Source organism: Colossoma macropomum, unplaced genomic scaffold, assembly GCF_904425465.1.
Source record: "Colossoma macropomum unplaced genomic scaffold, Colossoma_macropomum, whole genome shotgun sequence".
Taxonomy (NCBI): domain Eukaryota; kingdom Metazoa; phylum Chordata; class Actinopteri; order Characiformes; family Serrasalmidae; genus Colossoma; species Colossoma macropomum.
The window spans coordinates 6,218,688-6,240,207 of NW_023494787.1; the positions used below are offsets into that span (position 1 = coordinate 6,218,688).

The 21,520-nt window shown below is 40.1% G+C and overlaps 1 protein-coding gene across 3 annotated transcripts; it reads left to right on the plus strand.

Annotated features, from left to right (window-relative positions):
- Positions 1–248: 248 nt before the first annotated feature.
- eya3 (EYA transcriptional coactivator and phosphatase 3) lies at positions 249–18,300 on the plus strand. 3 transcript variants are annotated; one of them, XM_036565969.1, is made up of 19 exons: positions 249–337; positions 4,147–4,261; positions 4,835–4,884; positions 5,980–6,089; positions 6,202–6,282; positions 6,407–6,473; positions 7,417–7,526; positions 7,817–7,957; positions 8,712–8,797; positions 9,372–9,552; positions 10,861–11,030; positions 11,355–11,438; positions 11,974–12,063; positions 12,160–12,218; positions 12,466–12,626; positions 14,653–14,767; positions 15,648–15,769; positions 16,785–16,885; positions 17,698–18,300. In XM_036565969.1, exons 2-19 carry the CDS (start codon positions 4,229–4,231, stop codon positions 17,776–17,778), a joined length of 1,842 nt encoding a protein of 613 aa, XP_036421862.1. In that variant the 5' UTR covers positions 249–337; positions 4,147–4,228; the 3' UTR covers positions 17,779–18,300. The 3 variants fall into 3 exon arrangements, with proteins under 3 accessions (XP_036421862.1, XP_036421863.1, XP_036421864.1); XM_036565970.1 differs by having other exon boundaries at positions 6,019–6,089; XM_036565971.1 differs by lacking the exon at positions 7,817–7,957.
- The last annotated feature ends 3,220 nt before the right edge of the window (positions 18,301–21,520 follow it).

Below are 21,520 nucleotides of genomic sequence, written 5' to 3' on the forward strand. Positions count from 1 at the left end.
CCCTTTAAGCTCTGTCATTGTGCATGTGGGCCACAAGCATTTATATTACAATAATACACATAATACTTGATTTATACTCTAGCACGCTTTATACTGTATTGTGTAGACTCAATTATTATTTCAGTGATCTTTTTTCATCATATTCACTTCATATATATATATATATATATATATATATATATATATATATATATATATATAAATTTATTTATTTTTCTGGTTTGCGCATGCGCAGTCTGAGCTTCCTGCTGCGCAGTTGTCCCTGACAACACAGAAGAGCTCGCGCGAGGGCGTTAGCCGGTTAGCTTTAGCATAACACGAACACCTCGGTGTCATGGTAAGCGTTTCTCTCCTTTAAAAGCCCAGCATGCAGTTTAATCACAATTCATCTTAAATATCTTTTTTTAAAAATCAGTTTAATCCGCTTACTTTGCCTCAGTAACACCCGCTGCGCTAACGCGGCTAGGCTAACTAACTAAGGCTAACGCTGAGTGAATGGGAGATAGCCGTTAGCATCCTGAGCTAAAAGAAAAGTTGCATTGTTGGACTTCGGTGCGCGGTGGCTAAATCACATCAGCATTTTTTACACATCTAAATATTATTTTGGCCGTTTGCTTTAGCAGAACAGACTTTATAGTACGGGGCTGATGTCGGCTTCCTATTCGCCAGCTTCTTGCTCGAATTCTCCCGTTCCACCTTAAATAGTGCAGCAGTTAAGTGAGGTTAATGTAACTGCTGCACCATTTAAGGTGGAACGAGGAAATTCTAGGTTAACAAGAAACTGACGAATAAGAAGCTGATGTTGCTTCGTCTATCTAGCTGAGAATTTCGGAGCATTAAACTAGAAGCCAACTGTGTAACTGAGTTGTAACAATCGCTGACCACTTTATTAGAAACTCCTCCTTCGTTTCTACGTTCACTGTCTGTTTAATCAGCCCCGTTTACCATATAGGTGCACTTCATAGTTCTGCAGTTACAGACTGTAGTCCATTTGTTTTTCTGCATGCTTCACCTTTCACTCTGTTCTCCAAAGGTCAGGACCACCGCAGAGCAGGTATTTTTTGGGTTCTCAGTCCAGCAGTGACAGTGAGGTGTTTAAAAAACTCCAGCAGCACTGCTGTGTCTGATCCACTCGTACCAGTGCAACACACACTAACACACCACCACCATGTCAGTGCAGTGCTGAGAATAAGCCATCGCCCAAGTAGTACCTGCTCTGTGGGGGTCCTGACAATTGAAGAACAGGGTGAAAGGGGGCTAACAAAGTATGCAGAGAAACAGATGGGTGACAATTTGTAACAGTAGAACTAAATAGTGCACCTGTATGGTTAGTGGAGCTGATAAAATGGACGTTGAGTGTCGAAGCAAGGAGGTAGTTTTAATGAAGTGTGCAGTTGGTGTAGGGGCACATTGTAGTTCTGTTATAGATTGTAGTCTGTCTCTTTCTCTATGTAATATTTTAGCCCTCCCTTTACCCTGGTTATCAACGATAAGAACCACCATCGAGCAGATATTATTTGTATGGTGGGCATCTTCAGCACTGCACTGACACTGCTATGGTTGTGAGTATTGCTCTAGTCTGAGTGGATCGCACACAGCAGTTTAGCTGCAGTTTTTAAACACATCACACTAGTGGGCTGAGAATATTCTATTATCTACTATCCGAAACTGATCAGAGAAGGACTACAGGAGCAACAGATGAGCTTTCATCTCTGACTTCTACAAGGTTGACCAACAGGGTAGGAGTGTTTAATAGATTGGACAGTGAGTGGACACAGTGTTTAAAAACTCCAGCAGCACCGCTGTCTCTGATCTGCTCATACCAGTGCAACGCTACCATGTTAGTGTCACTGCAGTGCTGAGAATAGTCCCCCACCTGCTTAGTGGTGGTCCCTGTGACGATCCTGACCATTGATGAACATGGTAAAGAAAGGCTAACAAATCTGTAATTGTGGAACTACATCATCCTCTTTGCAGCCACTCCCTGGAGACTGAAATTTATCATTCATGCTCACCTATTAGCTAATTTTAACACAATCAATAGTACATTGGTCTTAGCTTGCAGTGGTTTCTCACTCAGGCAGCTGCCACAGTGTGGCAGTCCTGCTTGACAAAGCCATACAACTCAAATAGCGTAACTTTTTGGGCTGATATTCCAACAGAATTGCAAACCAAGACATATAGTTCCGTGCCAAAGATTTAGATACATGTGAAATTTACTGTTAAAAAGCAATTTAACTTATGAGTGAGTGTTTATTTGCTCAGAAAAATAATATTAGAATCAATACAAATAATATTAGTATAGTAAGTGGTGGTTTTATTTATGTCAGTATGTTCCTTTAACCATTAATACTGGGCTGAGGAAGCCCGGTATTAAATGTGGTTATCATCCAAAGCTTGGTTTGGCTCAGTCACTATGTCCTTAAATCAAATGTGCTGCTGATGTGATGGCTGGGGGCATCAAGGAGAAATTTGGAACTGAACTTTGTTCTTCAGACTGGCTCACAAGATAACTAATTTTTCTAAATTCTTTTTAGTCTTTATTGAATTTATTTGTGTTTAGTTGTATTTATTCTAATGTTATGTTGAGTGCACCCTTACGGCCGAGATACTTTTAAGCAGGGTTCTCGGGTCTATACATCTTTTGCACTGTACGGTTAGTAGTAGAGCACATAAAACATAAACCCATAATATGATGGTAAGATTTCATATAAAATGTGCATTTGTTCTGTATTGGTATCTGCAGTTACAGACTAGTCCATCTGTTTGTCTGCATACTTTGTTAGCCCCCTTTTACCCTGTTCTTCGGTGGTCAGGACCCCAATGGACCCTCACAGAGCAGGTACTATTTGGGTGGTGGATCATTCTCAGCACTGCAGTATCACTGACGTGGTGGTGGTGTGTTAGTGTGTGTTGTGCTGTTACGAGTGGATCAGACACAGCAGTGCTGCTGGACACTGTGTCCACTCACTGTCCACTCTATTAGACACTCCTACCTTGTCGGTCCACCTTGTATATGTAAAGTCAGAGACGATAGCTCATCTGCTGCCGCACAGTTTGTGTTGGTCATCCTCTACTCCTCCATGAGTGGTCACAGGAAGCTGTTGGCTGGATATTTTTGGTTGGTGGACTATTCTCAGTCCAGCAGTGACACTGAGGTGTTTAAAAACTCCAGCAGCACTGCTGTGTCTGATCCACTCAGACCAGCACAACACACACTAACACACCACCACCACATCAGTGTTACTGCAGTGCTGAGAATGATCCACCACCCAAATAGCACCTGCTCTGTGAGGGTCCATGGGGGTCCTGACCACTGAAGAACAGGGTAAAAGAGGGCTAACAAAGTATGCAGAGAAACAGATGGACTACAGTCTGTAACTGTAGAACTACAAAGTGCACCTATATAGTAAGTGGAGCTGATAAAATGGACAGTGAGCGTAGAAACAAAGAGGCGGTCATAATGTTATGCCTAATCGGTGTATATGTAAGTGTGTGTTATCAAATTGTTATAATGCATTTTATGTTTTGTGAGTAAATGTCTGATAAGTTAAGTTCCCAGGGCTACAAACCTAAAGTTACATAAGCTTTTTTTCCCATCATTTGTAAATGTGATTAAATGACCTCCTGACCTATTTTACCTCCTTTACTTACACACCAATTATATAAATGTCTGTCTTGTGAGAATGAATGAAATCAGGGCTAGATCTTATCCCTGTCCACCTTTTGATATGACAGCCTGTGGATAAACACTTAATGCCCCTGACATAGTCCACAAAGAATACACGGTGGCTAGTTTTTCCCTAAAAGTAGGTTAGAGCTCATGTAAGCAGACGCGGGTTTGTAATCCCTGAGCGAATGCAGAAACAGTAAAGAGGCATCAGGTGAGTGTGCTTTGAAGGGTGACCTGCACGTGTGTTACCTACTACGGCTGACTTCACCTGTCCGTAGAGTGCAGAGGATTAGCGGCCAGCAGATATGCACTTTCTTTCTTCGCTGCTGAGTGCTCCGTCATACTCAGCTTCATGATCACACATATGATAAGGGCAATCGCAAGTCGAGTCATCCAGGATGAGAAAAGAGGAAGGGTATATAAAGAAAGATGCATCCACGCTGTCTGAGTGTACCTTTGTGTTTTTGTTCCAGGGCTTGCACGAAAGCAGAAGCAGCAGTAGAGAGTGAGTGAGCAGACACTTCAAAGCAAGAGAGTGAGGACTTCACTGCCTTCATGGAGGAGCCACAGGACGTGCTGGAACTTCCGGTGAGTGCATGACGAATGGCACCGTCACATTTACTGAGCTTCCAACTGTGGATGATTCTAAAATGACTGCAAGAAATGTGTGACATGGAGAATTAAGTTTTAAATGTTGGATTAGTGGATCTCAAATGCCACCCCAGATCATCCCAAAGGTGTTGGATGGAGCCCCATCACTGTGCTGTAAAGCAGTGGAACAGTGGTGTTGGGTTTTATACCCCTCTAGCCCATGCTTTGTATTTGGCATCTGGAATGGTCATCTTAGGCTCATGTGCACCTGCTCCAGAGCATTCTATTGCTTTTCTGCAGAGATTATGTTCTGTGTCAACAATTAGAAAAAGTGTCTGGATACTTTTGGACATATAGTTTCCCCTTATGGTGTCTTGGTTGCATTTTAGACTGCGCTGAAAGTTATAACTGAACGAAATAATAATTTTTATAGGACAAGTGGTGTTCTTGTTGAATAATTGGTACACGGATTGTGTTTATCATATCATAGTCTTCTGCTGTGTGGTACAGCAGAAAACTATTATAAGAGAGATTTTGGTTGCAAGTTGTTATATCCATTATGTTTATTAGGCAAAGAAAGCCCGGCATGACCTGAAAGTCACCCAGGACAAGGATCCAAGGTGCGTTGTTTATTTTTTTTCCCCTCTTTTTTCGGATTGCCATTTGTTTTTGGTTTTGGGGGGTGAGATAGAACCAAAGGACAGATTCTAACCAAAGCAGAAAACAGAGATGGCAGTTCATTTAATCTCTGTTTCATTTAATCTTTCACTGTGTTGTAAATTGTCTCGTACAGCCTCAATGAATTTCAATACACAGCAATGTCCTTTTTGGCTGCTTATCTCAGTCACATACAATACTGTGCAAGACAGCTTAGACTGACATGGAAAAACTGTTTAAAACTATCTGGGCAGTAAGTGTTTTGCCAATAAAAACACTGTATAACATTTAACATTAGAATAAATATGAACAGGAATACAGTAAAACAAAAAAATCTGTCGTTAGAAGAATACAAGCTAACACAACGACAGACATCAAATCACCATTTATTGTCCTTTTTTTATTTGTATTATTCTAATTATAGTGTTTTGTTAAAAAAAACAAAGACTTGCTGCCAAATAAATAGCTTTACATATTTTGTCAGATGCCTAAAACCTTTGCCCAGTACTGTAGCCCAGTTTTTTATCCATTTAACTCTAATTGAAGTAATAAAGTTGTTTTTATCTATTCAGCTACACATTTTTTTTTCTTTGGCTTGCTGCGTAATATTTGTTTTGACATTTTCACACACTATAAACTTATTGCAAAAAAGATTCTATATAGAACTAAGAAAAGGTTCTTTCACATGTGACAGTACCCCTTTTGGTGCTCTATAGAACCATTTTTCAATAGGTTCTTTAAAAAGCCCCATACAACAGGTGCTCAAATATGGTGAACAGTTACTGGACTCTACAAAAAGAGCATAAATTTAAGCATTTAGATGTTTCTTTGAATTGTTCTGGTTCTGTATGTAACTCTTGCCTTTACTAAATAACCCCTAAGGAACCCCCATTTTAGTTCTATAGCGAGCACACCATTTACATTTAAATGTAAGTGCACTTGAAGGCTCGTCAGACTACTTTAACTCTGTCACTGGGCCTCAGTGTTTTGGTGTATGTATGGAGAGCACAGGCACATGTTTAGCACATGTCTCATGTACCATAGTTGTTATTTTGCAGGGGTGAGATTTCTTTTGACAACAGTAACTCCCCTGACAGGAGTGATCCAGCTGTTTTAGGGTCAGATGTCACCACCTACCCTCCAACATCTGCAACTCACCTCGATACAAGTGAGTGAAGTTCTCTCTGCTTTCTCCTCAGAGCTCTAGGAACTCAACAAGCTGATTCTAAGCTGATGTTAGTCACATACATGCATTGTAAATTTTCCTCGATGTTTGTCAGTTTCTGGAAGTCAAGAACAGTCAAATCAAGAAATATCAAGAACCAAGACCTGTGACACAGATAGCTCCTATAATGATAAAGGTATTATTATTAATAATATCATTATTATTATTGGTGGTGGTGGTGGTGGTATTGGCGTTATACGTATTATACAAGTTCAAATATGATCAGAAAACATGTAATGTTATGTTTTTTCCCCCTCCAGTTGAAACATGCAAAGAGCTCACAGCCACAGCCTCTGAATATACCTCACAGATCTACCAAGGAAGCAAGTAAGAACTGAAGTGTTTTAATATAGGAACCTAGAGATGGACAGTGATATTTATGGACAGTGAAGTATATGATGCTTATAGCTAGTGCTTCTAGAACACTAAACAACTGCATGGATCATGAAAAATATATATTTAGACCAGTATTATAGAGAGCCTGTAAACAACAACAACCTAACTGTATGAACCCCATAGTAACAAGTAGCAGATTGGATGTCAGCCCATTGTGGCTTATTTTTCACTAATTTTTACCAGTTGTGTGACTTTTGCGTCACCTTTTTTAAATGCAACACTGATGTTTTGTTGGTGCGTTTTCTAGGGATGCACGAGGATATTGAAAACATATCAGTACTGGCAGTTAATTGCTGAAAAAAAATTATTAGATTTGACCAATATTTCAAATCTGTTGTACTCTGGAAAAGCAGAATGTTTAGGTGACGCTGGGTTATTATGCCAAATATCTGCATTTTATACATTTTACACTATTTGTAACAATACAAAAAATGCATATTTCTCTGTAATGCTAATCCAGGTGGATGCATTCCCAATTTCTATATTATATAAAGATTTGTGTATCAATCTCAGCTGATACACATGAAAAATATTGGTTCCTGAAAAAATTAGGGAAGCACAGTACTGAAATTGTGGACTGATGCCAATAGCTTTTTTATATATATATATATATATATATATATATATATATATATATATATATATATATATATATATATATATATGAAATTGTTTTATTTAAGAATATTTAAAAAGATTTCTGCCAATACCACTATAATTCCAACATCATCATGCATTCCTAGATAAAGCCAAATATTGTGATATATGACATGTATTGTAAAATGTCTTCACTTCTCGGGATCTTATATTTTTACCATGTCACCCACCCTATGTATTTAGATAAAAATACAGATCTCTCTGTCATGTCCTTCAGCCCTGCAGTTACTGCTTATGGAAGCCAGGTGGCTTTCCCTTCTCTGGGCCAGTCAGCTGTGTACAGCACCTTCAGTCAAACAGGCCAGACGTACGGCCTGCCCCCATTCGGTCTGTCCTGCTCTTCTTTCCATCACCCATGTTTTCATTCATTAATTCAGTTGCCAGCTGATTCCACTGCCATGCCACTGTAACACGAATGCTCACTCTGCGTTTAAACCATTTAATACACTCACGTTGCAACTTTCCTTCATTCACTTTCCAACTCACCTCTTTTCTGCTCTCTAATTTTTCTCTGCGTTTTTCCTCCCATTTATTTATTCATTTTTATTTTATCATTTTTGTTTGCTCTTCTGTTGCTCCATCTCTCCGCCCACGCCTCTGTCCGTGCCTGACCATAGGTGCCATGTGGCCAGGCATTAAGAACGAGCCGGGGCTGCTGCACGAGGTGCCCCCTGCTGGCCAGATGGGGTTTCTCAACTTCAGCTCAGCCTATACCACAACTCAGCAGGGCCAGGCACACTACTCCTACCCCAGCCAAGGCAAGCCTGCTGCTGCACTCCCTCTGTTTTTCTGCCTTCTCGCCGAGCGCTCTGCTTGCCACTGACTTCTTTATACAAGATTATAGTCTGGCATACAGCTGTGTTTTTGAAGATTACACTGTAACATCCTCAGACACTATATGGGTGTACATCTCTGACCTTGATTTGATTGCTGTTCTTTAGGAAGCATTTCAGTTACATTATGGAATCTCTAATATCACTATTATACTATTCGGTTGTTATTTTTAAGTTAGAAAATAGCCTTTTATTTTATCCAAAAATAAGTGGGTTCTTTACTGAATACTACTTAATTTGATTCACCTCATGAACCTGACAAAGCCGCTCTTTTAAATCTGCCTTCAAAGGATTAACCCTGCATGCATGTCCGCATTAGTAACAGTAAAATCATTAAATCACGTGATTAATGGAAAAGATCAGATAAAACAGCATTAGTTGTCACTTTTTTACCTCTTCCTTAAAGGGTTAAAATCAGTTATAACATTTTCAAAATGGTTGGAGTTGAATCACTACCTTCAGATCTATCGGTCATGATGTACATCCCCATCAAGTACAGTGCTGTGCATTGGAGGACGTTCTCATGATTCATTCATCAAAAGTGTCATTCATTTTCATAAAGAAGTTATATTTCGTTTGATTTAATATTTTAGTTTTTAGTACTCCTCAATTTACTGCAACAGTATCTTTTCCTCATATCTCTGTGGGTCTTCTGGGATGTGTTGTGTTGTCGCTTTAGGTTCCTGCTTCACTACATCCAGCGTGTACACTAACATGCCCTCAGCCACCGCTGTTACAACAGCCCCAGCCACTGTTACACATCAGGTGAGTGTTTAGCACCTTCTGAAAGGAAACATAAAAAATAAAGTATTTTTACATATTTCTTTGAAAGTTTTTCCCAAGGGTTTTTTTTTCAGCTATGTCATGTTATGAAATTTCCATGTTATGGAAGAACTTCTTAATATTCTTAATATTGGAGTTAAGAAATTCTGAAATAATTCTCATCTGCTAGACATCCCTATTTTGTGATCACATTTTCTCCACACTCATGATTAGATTGGACATCGACAGTTACATTACAGTACACTACACATCAAGTATTGTAATGCAAGGGAAATTACATGGAAACAGGTATTTATATACCTCAAGTAGAATTTTACTTGCGTGATTGTAACCCATAAAAGCAAATAAAAGAAACTGCAGTTATGTTTACTAGATGAAAAACTTGGACTCTGCGTTTTTTATCTCGTTTGTTTTAATTGTTTATCTTTTTTGACTGGCATGAATGTATAAATATCATTAATATCACTGACTTCAATACATTGGAATGTCAGTATGACAGAATGACAGTATGTACACATTTTAATGACTGTTCTTTCTTTTTCCTTTCTGTTTTCAGGACTTTTCCAGCTATAATTCTCTGGGACAGAACCAGTTCCCCCAGTACTATGCCCCACCTCCTAGTTACCTGCCAGCTGCTCCACCCAGCAGTGAAGGGGATGGAGCAGGTGTGGTGGACCCGAATTACACTGCCGTCAAGACCGAGAACAGTGCCTCTGCAGGCCTGCCCAGCGCCACAGGTACCCCTCAGCTCTACCACATCGTCTCACATGCCACAATCCAGTAAAAGGGAAAACTGGACAACAATATATTACAGTAAAACACAAATCCTCTGAGCTCCCTAGTGACTTATTTGGCCTGGAGGGTTCAATCTAGAGCTGTTAGTTGATTGTTATTAATTGAGTAAAGGACTGATTATTGCATTGTTTCAACAATTAATATTGAATCAGCTTTGAAAGAAGGCCAAACACTTTGTGGCAAAAAATGTATTCAAGTAACTGTTCAAGTCTATTTCTTAACCTAAGAAAAGCAGTAGGTAAGTTTAAAATATGCATGACAAAATATGTGCATCATATCAGAGTGGGACCTCTGTTTTATTTCTGGGATTGCCCTAGCCAGCCTCAGCCAGGAGTCCACAATTGAGCTTGCCTTTATTGTGAGGGAGAATGGTTTGTTCCTCTCTATTCACAACATTGTTGACCAATTACGTGTGTCTGTTAGGGCACATGTACAGAAGTGAGCAGTGCTCTTCAGGTGTCCTGTGATACAGTGTGAGTGTTAATTCAAAAGAATAGCCAGCAACATGTGCTGCAGTTGAAGCACATTAGCACCCCCAGGTGGCAAAGGAGAGTGGGAACTGGCAACCACAATTAAGACAGCGACAAGAATTGCACAAAAATACAGAAAAAAAAGTAAAGATGAGAACCACCTTTCAGAAAAACACTCGCTTGCACATCAGATGTCATGTAGAATGATTTAGTTTTTCACATTGAAGTGTTTTAAAATGCAAGCCACATTTTCAGTTGTCTTACTTGCGTGCCATGAGCTGATATTTTGTTTGCAGTGCCAGCTGTTCAGTGATAACAATCGGAGTGCAGAAGATACCAGTTTAAAAACTCTTGAAAAGTGATAATGCCACTGTGACATGCTGATACAGGTTTTCTGTTCAAGTCTTTACTTGTACATACAGCAAAGTCACAATCGCATACTAGCAGAAAGGCAGAGTATGCGATGGCAAGGACATAGCCGTGAAGTTAAAAAATAGAATTTAAATAATAGTGGAAGTTTTTTTAAATATTATTTTAGAGTGTATTTTTCTTATTGCTGTTTTACTTAAATTGCATCCATTTTCACGCACACTTCGGCCTCGTGGACCTTGATGCCAACAACACAAGTGATTCCATATGCCAGATTAAAAATATTTAATGTAATAAGTGCAGTGAGGAAGGCTAATGGTTGGAGAAAACTAAAGTAGGTTAAATGTAGGGCAAAAATGAGCTATGAAAAATGATTGTCTTTTTAAACCTGACCCAAGTTCTCTCTCTTAGCCACCTCTCCAGATGTGACCCTCACAGCAAGTGCGTCTCTGCCTGCCGGAGCTCCACTGTCTGCCGCAGCCCGAGACCAGGATGAAAGCGCCCGTAGGAACCCTCCCAGCAAAGCTAAAGGCAAAGCCAAGAAACCAGACAGTTCTCAGTCTGCTGACAACGACCTGGAGGTACAATCTGTGTGGACATGAATGATTTAAAAAATGATATTGTAAACCCTTTTTTAAATCTAAACCTTCATCTGGAACTTGGGGCAGTTGTGGGCTGGAGGCTCAATCCCCTGAACTGACAGGATATGACTCATGTGCTGTGGATAGGGCTGCCCACTGCTCTGGGCATGTGTGCTCACTGCCCCCTAGTGTGTGTGCATTCACTAGTGTACCTAATGTAGGTGTTTCACTGCACATATGCGTTAAATGCGGAGGTGAATTTCCCCGTTGTGGGATTAATAAAGGGTAATTTAACTTAATCCTTTGTTCTCCTATCTTCAACAGAGAATCTTCTTGTGGGATCTGGATGAAACTATCATCATTTTCCACTCTCTCCTCACGGGGTCATTTGCACAGAAGTTTGGCAAGGTACTGAAAATGCAGAAAGGGTAGGAAAGAGTAGACACAGAGGGTAACTTCTTTGGAATTTGCAGTTACGTATCTTTCTGAATCAGCTCTAAGGAAACTGAGCTCTCTTATATTCTTATCTTATATTCATATATTATATTCTTCTGAGGGGATGGATGCTATCACACAGATTGGATGAAATCTGAGCAATGGTGGGGGGGCGCAATGTAGAATTCAAGAAATAGACTGTTTTTTATATATAGTTGCTGGAGGAGGATATAAATATCTAATTTTAATCTGTTTTTTCAGATCATAGATCAGTATTTTTCATCATCTCACAACTAGTGTTATTTAGCAAGTATCTTCCTGTCCCTATCTACAAACTTTCCAAAGCTGTTTTTACCTAATGTGGCAATTTGTACATAAAAAAAAAAAACATGTTAAAAAGCCAGTTTTGCTGCTTGGTCTGGTAATATGAACCAGAGCTGTGTTGTGATAAATTCTGTGTTGTGGTAGTTTCTGCTGTTTTATTTAGATTTTGTTTTTCTCCCTCCAGGACCCAGCCACAGTCCTGAACCTGGGGCTGCAGATGGAGGAGCTGATTTTTGAGCTAGCAGACACTCATCTGTTTTTCAATGATCTGGAGGTAACTCCTATTTCTCTCTTTCTCTTTGGGCTGAACCATTTTTTTTGTCATGGATCTGTGGGGATTTTTACCTGTGCCCTATGTCTCTGAGTTCAGGAGTGTGATCAGGTCCACGTTGAAGATGTAGCCTCTGATGACAACGGACAAGATCTAAGGTATTGCTAGACTAGTAATTTAGTCATAATCGGTAATATATTAGAAACAGCACTGGATTATACGTCTTCTCAGACCCTGTCCATATGCACACATTCACAGATGTATCTCTTTTTGGCTCATTTTATACTTTAGCTATATTTTTTTACGTTCATTTTTACTTTACTTAACATGGCAAATTTTCTTTTGAATGTTTGTAGATTTCTTGATATTAAAAAAAAAAAACTTTTTAAAACTCTCCTCCTCCAGCAACTATAACTTTGCGAGTGATGGCTTCAATGGAGCTGCTGGAGCAGGGGGGCAGGGCTCCACTGCAGGAGTGCAAGGAGGAGTGGAGTGGATGCGGAAGTTGGCCTTTAGGTACCGCCGCCTCAAAGAGATCTACAATGGATACAAAGGGAACGTAGGAGGTGAGACCTGCCACATTCCAGCTCTAGACTTGAAATAAACATGAAGTTTCTCAGCGTTATTTTCATGTCCAGTCGGAATATTCCCCTACCCAAAACAATGGTTTAAGCACCATTCATCGTTACTGTGATAAATTATTCTCATTGTGGTTATAAGAGAGCGTAATGAGTCACGTTTAACTGGATTTAATGCATCTCAGTGTTTTAAATGGTATTTTTTTAATGTACATTTTATTGACCAATGAGTACATTGAGGCTGGAGAAGCTTAACAGAAGGTCAACAAATCCAGTTCAACCTTGTAAGAAATTGTAGGACAGATGGTAACACATTGTTTATTTTTGTTTTTCTGTTGTGTAATTGAGATTTTTATGGATAAATATCTGACCTAAACATGACCTCTTTTAACACTGCTACCTACCTAAGTTAACGTCATAGCCTGCGTCACTAGCTAGCTGCTGAAATTGTGCCTGAAAAATCCTGACATTATGGCAAACACAGTAAATGCAACAATATGTTGACATTATGTAACAAAGTAAAGCATAAAGCTTTAGCAAGGTGAAGCTCAAGTGACTTATCTGTTATACCAGGGTGAATTTCTGTATGCATTTGTAACAGAAGAATTGGTAGGTTAAAGGTAGGGCTGGGCGATAAAACTATAATGATGATTATCGCGATGTAACTTTCCTCGATAGAAATATAAGAAATGTATAATAAATGGGTCAAGGAGTGAAATTTGTCACCAAATATACCTTAGCAACGTCTGAAATGTGAGAGAATCACACTGCACTTGATGCTTTTACTCAGCGAGCGTCAGATATATTGCGGTTCACCCCTTAAACTACTACGATACAATAGAGAAATCCAGTCGTGCTAGCTGGTGTCTGAATACTGTGACATGCTTTGATATGGATGTGGTAGGAGTGATGGCAGTGAGGCAGTGTGATCCATCACTGACCTACCGAGCCAGCTAATGTTTGCTGTTTCTACTAAGATGACGTTGTTGCACTGTTGTTGGCCACTTGTTTAGCATTTGTAACGGGATAGCCAAGCGCTCGTCACCAGATAGCTAAAATAATGTTTTCTTTCTTGAATTATGACTACTACAAAATTGCGGCTGTACTTTTCCAGCTGATAAAAATAGCTGACCTGAAATTTTCCCGTGCTATTCCAAGACAGATTTGTGAAATGTTCCACTGTTTGGCGAGTGTTTCTCATGTTCTGACCATAAAGGACAGTTTAAAACAGCAATTAACCACTCAGGAGCAGAGATCAGCCTTCAAACTTGAAAGAAATAATGATTTGACATTTATCACGATATGTATCGATATTGAACGATATGAAATTTATCTATTGTGATAACATTTTTGGCCATATCGCCCAGCTCCAGTTAAAGGGCTTGTATCCTGCATTTGTTTTTGCCTTTTTCCCCGCACTGAGGTCCATTTATAACATGGGTGTAGTTTTATGTACCGAAAACAGTGGTAACTCATTTTACTTAATAATTTTACAAACTCTCTTTATCCCTTAGAACTAAACAGGCCATTTTTTGGTACTGTACCTTTACGACTGATGCATGTAAATTAGCTCAGTTCTGATTGACTGTGCTTCATTCAAAAAGTCTGGGCTGAAACACTCCTTCAGACTGATGAATGGGCAGAGCTAAACTGCTGAATAGGCAGATAGATGTAAATGCGTTGGTTTTCCAGACTTCACAATTCAAAATGGGCTGCTTTGGCGGCTTAATTTCCATATGTACGGAGTGTAGAGTGGACAGTTTGTTTTGAAACATCACAAATATTTAAAGAAAGTAGTTTTCTGAGATGTGGTCCATTCAGTTCTAAGCAACAATGAATGACTTTAGATCAGCTCTAAAAGGGTTGAGAAGACTAAAAAGCATTAGCAATTCTGGCTGGCTGACAGCTCTCTCTCTCTCTCTCTCTCTCTCTCTCTCTCTCTCTCTCTCTCTCTCTCTCTCTCTCTCTCTCTCTCTCTCTCTCTCTCTCTCTCTCTCTCTCTCTCTCTCTGCAGCTCTGCTGAGTCCCCTGAAGAGGGAGCTGCTGCTCAGGGTGCGCTCTGAGATTGAGACCGTGACTGATGGCTGGCTGAGCACCGCCATCAAATCTCTCCTGCTCATTCAGTCGAGGTGAGGCCTGCGGCTCTGGACCCGAGCCAGTAAGACCGGCAGCACTGAACTTAAAGTTGCTCCCTGAAGAAGTGTTCTTACTACCATCCCTCTGAGTGAAGTGCTTTAGAAGACATAGGATTAACCAGGCACCTGTCATTGTTCATCTCATTTTGTTCTGTCATATGGTTTTCCTTAACTCTGCTATGCAACCTCTTAAGTGATTTCATTGAGACATAAACTGTCTCAAATATCCAGCTGTAATGCTCTCTCAGATTATTTCCCATTGACAGCTGCAAAGCAGCCTCCAGCACATATAGCATTTTGTGTCATTGTAGCTTAGGCCAAATCCGATTTATCACCAAAGAATTAGCGGTGGCTGATCATAAATAATTGTCTTATACCCCCTCTTTGAAGGCATATGATGCCCTAAATGTAACTAAAGTCCAACAGTGAGGTTGCTGAACATTTTCCATCTCTACTATCACTGAAGACGGGCTGGGTCGCCTAAAAGCACTGCTAGTAGCCTGTTAATGAAGCAATGTTTTTTTTTTTGTTTTTTTTTTATTTGAGTGTTTTCCCATTTCATAGGGCAAGATTTCAACCACTACCCCTTGTAACAAGGGGATAGGGTGACACTCGAGAACAAGGGGTAGAGGTAAAAAGAAGAAAAGGGATTGGGCCTTAATGTCATGTTGATCTCACCCTTGAAAAAAAGGAGAACCACTAAAAGAGTACTGTATTCAGATGCTTCCCTTAATTAGGCTATGCAAAATGAAGTGAAAACAACCATGGTTTGGCGCAGAGGGAGATAACATGGCACAGTAGTGAAATATGCACTGATGTGGTGACATGCATTTAAGCTGAGTTGAGTGCTGATGGTCTTTGGTCTTGTGTGCAGGGGTAGATGTATGAATGTTTTGGTCACCACCACTCAGCTCGTCCCGGCTCTGGCTAAAGTTCTCCTCTACGGCCTGGGAGACGTTTTCCCTGTCGACAGCATCTACAGCGCCACTAAAATAGGTAACATTCAAAGTCAAGTATGATGTTCAGATCTGTAACCGAGATCACAAATCCAAAGTATGTGACGTGTGACTTGAAATTTGCTCAAAGGCGTCAAGATAAAGTCTTTAAGATAAACAGCTCAGCTAATGTTACTAGCCTGTCATGTCGTATTTCACCTCACACCTTTTAGCTTGAAAGCTGTGAGTTTTTGAAGAGTTAGTTAGCTGATACAGGTTAGTTAGCCGAATGAATCAAGTTCAAGACGTTTTATTCTCATTTCAGCTCTATAGAAGTACACAGTGAAACAAAACAACATTCCAGGGCCAACACAGGAACACAAGTGTAAAACAATACAATAGACACAGTGCAGACAATAGAGTGCAATAAATACAAAAGACTCACAATAAATACAAAAAACAGAACACAGGCAGTACACGGTACTGAGAGAATGTAGATGTACCAAGGAGGAAGTAACATACTATGACACGTTAGCAGCATAGCAGTCACTGAAGTAGCAGCCAGAACAGAAGAGGTTTTCTTCCAACAACAGCGTTTTAGTTTTTTAAGACTTTGAATATTTGAACAGTCTGATCCATTCCTACTGTGTAGTTTTTTAGCCCATGTTGAATCTTTCTTTATGAATCAACGTGCCTCTTTATTGCATGCATGAGGCATCTGGGTTGTTAAGTCTTCAAACTCTAAGGACCTCTCAGATGGTCCAAAGCCCACATTCACAAAGCTTTTTAGAGTAAGTGGGCTGATTTAGGATCAAATTCCTCTTTTGTCTACTTTGACCTCTAGATTAGCACTCAGCACTCCTAATCAGAGACGCTTACGGGTCTCTGATTAGTGGTCTGGAATTTATTTTCTCACTCTTATAACTAACCTACAAAGAAGTATTGTAGTAATTATGAGATAATAAGCCCCGAGATTAAGCACTAGATAAGCCTGTTGTTTAAGGATCTTATTTTTTGTTTTTTCTTTTTTTGTTTGTTATGGATACTGGGTGCTCAACAACTCTTTCAATTTACAGGAAAAGAGAGCTGCTTTGAGCGTATTGTGTCTCGCTTTGGGAAGAAGGTGACCTATGTGGTTATAGGAGATGGCCGAGAGGAGGAGTTTGCAGCTAAGCAGGTACAGCAGGCACATACCATCTGTCAAACACATGACCATTCTGACTTTGAAGGACTCTGACCTTGTCTTTAGTGTTGTAACTGCTGCAGGCGGTCGTCATACTTGTATTTTATCCTCCCTTATGCAAATTGAAAACTAGGGGAGGACATTTTAACCATTTTGGCTGTTTGAACGTCTGCATATACAAAACAAATTGTATAGGAGTATCCCATTGTTTTTTTTTTTTTTCATATTGTTATAAATGAAAATGGAAATTACAAAGTTTAACATGTAGTTTATTGCATTTATCTAGCATAAGAGGTGATCTGTGCTTCATTATTCCACTGGTTTAGCGATCTGTCTTTGTGACATAAATATAAATTTGCCAGCAGCTTTGCGAAGATGTGGTCTTTTGGCTTAAATGCTTGTGCCACAACATTCTTTGCAAATCTTTGTAGACACTCAGTCAAAGACCTACAAAAAATTACAAGTCAAGACAAGTCTCTTTCCAAAGTACATACTCCTTACTGTAGATGTTCTCAAACTAGTCCTCAGGGCCATCAAGCTGATCCACGTTTATGCTCATACCCAGCCCTGAACACTCCTGTACCAGCTTTTCAGTGTTTGTAAAGGCTTGGTTCAAGTGTGCTGGGACCTGGGATAGGGTAAAATGTGGACCATCTGGGCATCTCTAAATGCTGATCTGCGTACCACTGCATTACTTACAATACCCGCTTCAGTAAATGAATGCTGAGTTTCAATGTCCATATATTTAAATAACCACATCCACCCTAATGTACACTATACAAATGACGAACACTGTGTTTCTGCAGCACAACATGCCCTTCTGGCGTATCTCTGCTCATGGGGACCTGGTGTCGCTGCACCAAGCTCTGGAGCTGGATTTCTTATAGAGCTGGAGCAGCTGGACGCTAACAGATAACCTCACACGTTGCAAGGAGGTCTTCGGTCACACCTTGGCTCAAAATAACGGACATCCACCCTTCACCTTACGGACACCTGCTGGGAGCTGACTAAGGCGGAGTTTGTAAAGTCAGTGCTTATAAACTGGAGAAGACTGTGCTGACGGAAGGCTCTTTTTACCCCTCTCAGCCTCGGCTCTCCACTAACTTTGCGGCAGCTACGTTACCCTGGGGCTGAGCCTGGCACTGCTACACATCTTTAAAGACGTGATCCATGTGAACATGACCATGGCCCACTTACTGCCAGCCCACTGCGAAAGGGCTGCTAACGTAACCATCTCCATCACAACTGGATTCACCAAAGGAAAGACCAAAGGTCTGCACTGGCATGAAAGCTTTTGGGTGATTTTTGTTATTTTCAGATTTTATCCTCTCGTTTGTGTTCTTGATCATGCATATATTTGCTTTAAAAGTCATTTTGCACTCATTCCAAAGCGTAACATTATAGAGAATTGGATCTGTTGAGAAGCCTGACTAGAGAAGCTTTCTGTTATTCAAACTTTCATGCATTTACTTCAGCAAATTTATTTTTTCTTTTTTACACCTGTGCTCAAGTGGTACTTACAGGGTTTACCATAGACCTCAGTTCATTTCCGGTGTCTTTTAAATGTTCCTCATTTGCCACATGCCTTTACACATAAACCCCCTTACTATCAAAAACAAGCAGATGATTTGGATCTTTGGCTGTTTAATTTGCATTGGACAGCAGGACCAGGCATTGTTATTGGTTACCATATTAATGGTGTTATTTTTCCAGTCAGCAGCATGTCCTGAATGGCGTTTGGAATTTTTCTATTTTGTTGAGCATAGTCCGAAGTGTCCTTCCGAGGGAACTGAGACTACCCTCGTGCTAAGCATTTACGCTTTGGTGAACCAGAAGCTGAGTTTAACGTGTGCAGTGTCTGATACGGTGTGTGTCGACACTACAGTGTTATACAGCTGACGGCAGTCACACTAACCATGTGATACATCTGGTGAGTACTGTACAAAACCTCTTGACCACATGAAGAAAGTAGAACTATTTACTTCTCGTTCACAGACTTCAGTGACACTGTAGGGTAATTTTGCAGAGCTCCATTTTTTTTCTCTTTTATTTTGAATAGCCAAAAAGTGACAAGTGAAAGTGTAGCTCACCAGTTGAATAGTTCAGCTCCAGCTCATAACTAGCTCATTAAGGACACGTGTTGAGGGAGGAAATTGTCTGTGCAATACGTTTTTTGGTCGGTAATTAATGTTCAATCTTTCAACTGAAAGTATGTTAAAGGGGAACTCCACCAGTTTTTCACAAATCCTGATTAACATGCCAACAAAGTCATTCAGAGTGGCTTGATCTGCTGTTCTAGAAAAACTTGCAGAAGTGTGTACAGTGGTGGTGACGTCCAGACGTCTGAAGTGTTTACTGCCTCTAAAAGCTCCTTCACAGAAACTTAATTACATGAAATGGTTCTGAATATCTTGTCTGATGTCTGAGACCTTATGACAGAAAGGTTTGGCATCAATTTTTTTTTAATCCATTCATGGCAGAGAGGTACCTGCAGGGTGTTGTAAGGCAAACAAATGTTTTGTTTTTTTTTTGTATATTTTCCACTATTTTACTATCATTAACATTACGTATACCAATCAGGCATAACTTTATGTCCACTTCCTTGTTTCTACGCTCATTGTCCATTTTATCAGCTCCACTTACTATATAGGTGCACTTCGTAGTTCTACAGTTACAGACTGTAGTCCATCTGTTTCTCTGCATACTTTGTTAGCCCCCTTTTACCCTGTTCTTCAGTGGTCAGGACCCCCATGGACCCTCACAGGGCAGGTACTATTTGGGTGGATCATTCTCAGCAGTGCAGTAACACTGATGTGGTGGTGGTGTGTTAGGGTGTTTTGTTGTGCTGGTCTGAGTGGATCAGAAACAGCAGTGCTGCTGGAGTTTTAACTGCAGTGCTGAGAATGATCCACCACCCAAATATTACCTGCTCTGCGAGGGTCCCTGGGGGTCCTGAACACTGAAGAACAGGGTAAAAGGGGGCTAACAAACTATGCAGAGAAGCAGATGGACTACAGTCTGTAACTGTAGAACTACGAAGTGCACCTATATAGTAAGTGGAGCTGATAAAATGGACAATGAGCGTAGAAACAAGGAGGTGGTCAGAATGCTATGCCTGATTGGTGTATAAAACCTGACAGGTAGGGTCACTGGTCATTTTGGATATCATTTAAAGTGGTTATATTTGTGTTGTGGACATCGTGGCCTCTCTGTCACCACCACTGTAAAGAAATCTGAGTCAGTAAAATTCTCTACAAAGCATCATTTCACTTCAAACCACCCTGAATTACTTTGTTTACAATTTTTTAATAACGCAGAGATTTTGAAAAATCGGTGTATCTCCCCTTTGAGCGGCGGTGAGAGTGGGAGGGTTGACGCTGTGAGATTTTGACTGAACAATACTGAGCCTAAAGAAAAAGCATTTTTACACAAGCAGCTTTGACAATTACGAATGTGTTACTCTCCTTTGTGCGTCTGGGTGTTCGTTGTTTTTGTTTATTTTTCCTCCTGTACTTATTTATATTGTGCCTTTTAACTATAAACTCTACATAAACGCATCATCGTAAAGGGATTTGCTGAAATATGGCAAGACATGCAAATGTTTGTTTTTGTGTGTGTGCGAGTGGAAGTGCTCCTGTTTTGTTTTTATTATGCCTTTTTTAATGTTTATGTATCTTTTCTGTCATTTGGTGCTGAAGCTATGATCAGTCTGTTCCGAATCTCTCTCCGTAAGTGTCATAGTGCGTCCATCGTTCTCATTTCTCCCTGTGCTGTCATATAAACGCTGCTTTTACATGCTGTTCTGATACAGCTGAGCCCTTTGCGAGTATAAAGTGATGAGAAAATGATCTTTTTTTTTTCTCACTCAGTCACTTTGAGACTTAAACGCATGGACAATCAAGGAAGCTGTAAAACAGATCCATCTCTTATAGCAAGGTTGTACAGTTCTTAGGGTCTTGGGTTGGACCTTTTAAGTCTTTAGCACATCCAGCCTAAAAGGGAAATCATAGTGTTTGTGTTTCATTTTCATGAGGAGGCCTTCATGCATTTAGCCTGTGAGGTCCAGATGTTTTCTTTCTGCCCTTGTGGCAAACAGTATCTCTGATGTTTTTCGGCTTTGTTTCTGTTTTTTTTTTTCCATGATTTTGAGGAAAGCACGTCACTTTTTGATGCGCTGCTCCCAGTTTAAGCTCAAGACATGCGTTTAATTTGTGCTGAAGAAGCGGATGTTTTGGAACTAAGCTCGAAAGCGCTATGAAGTCGTCCCTCTGGTCCAGAACCGTGTGCTCTAAAGAAATACGCAGCTATGACAAATTAGTCACGCCCAACCGTCCAGTGTAGACTATGTGTATACTATGATTTCTTCAACTAGAATGGCTGTTAAGTGTGAATGAATTCTGTCAAATACAAAGTTGCGAGAACGTGTAGCCTCATGCTGACATAACTGGCTCAACTTGACCGTGTTACGTAGGAAATCTAAGTAGGAAGTTTAATAAATATTGTACTCAAGTGAGATGCAATTTTCACTTTTTTTTCTCTTTTGTATGGGACCGGAATACTGTTTGGCCCAGAGAAGTTTTCCTGTGTACTATAAGGATGTTTGTGGCAACGTAAATAAAACCTTTTAAA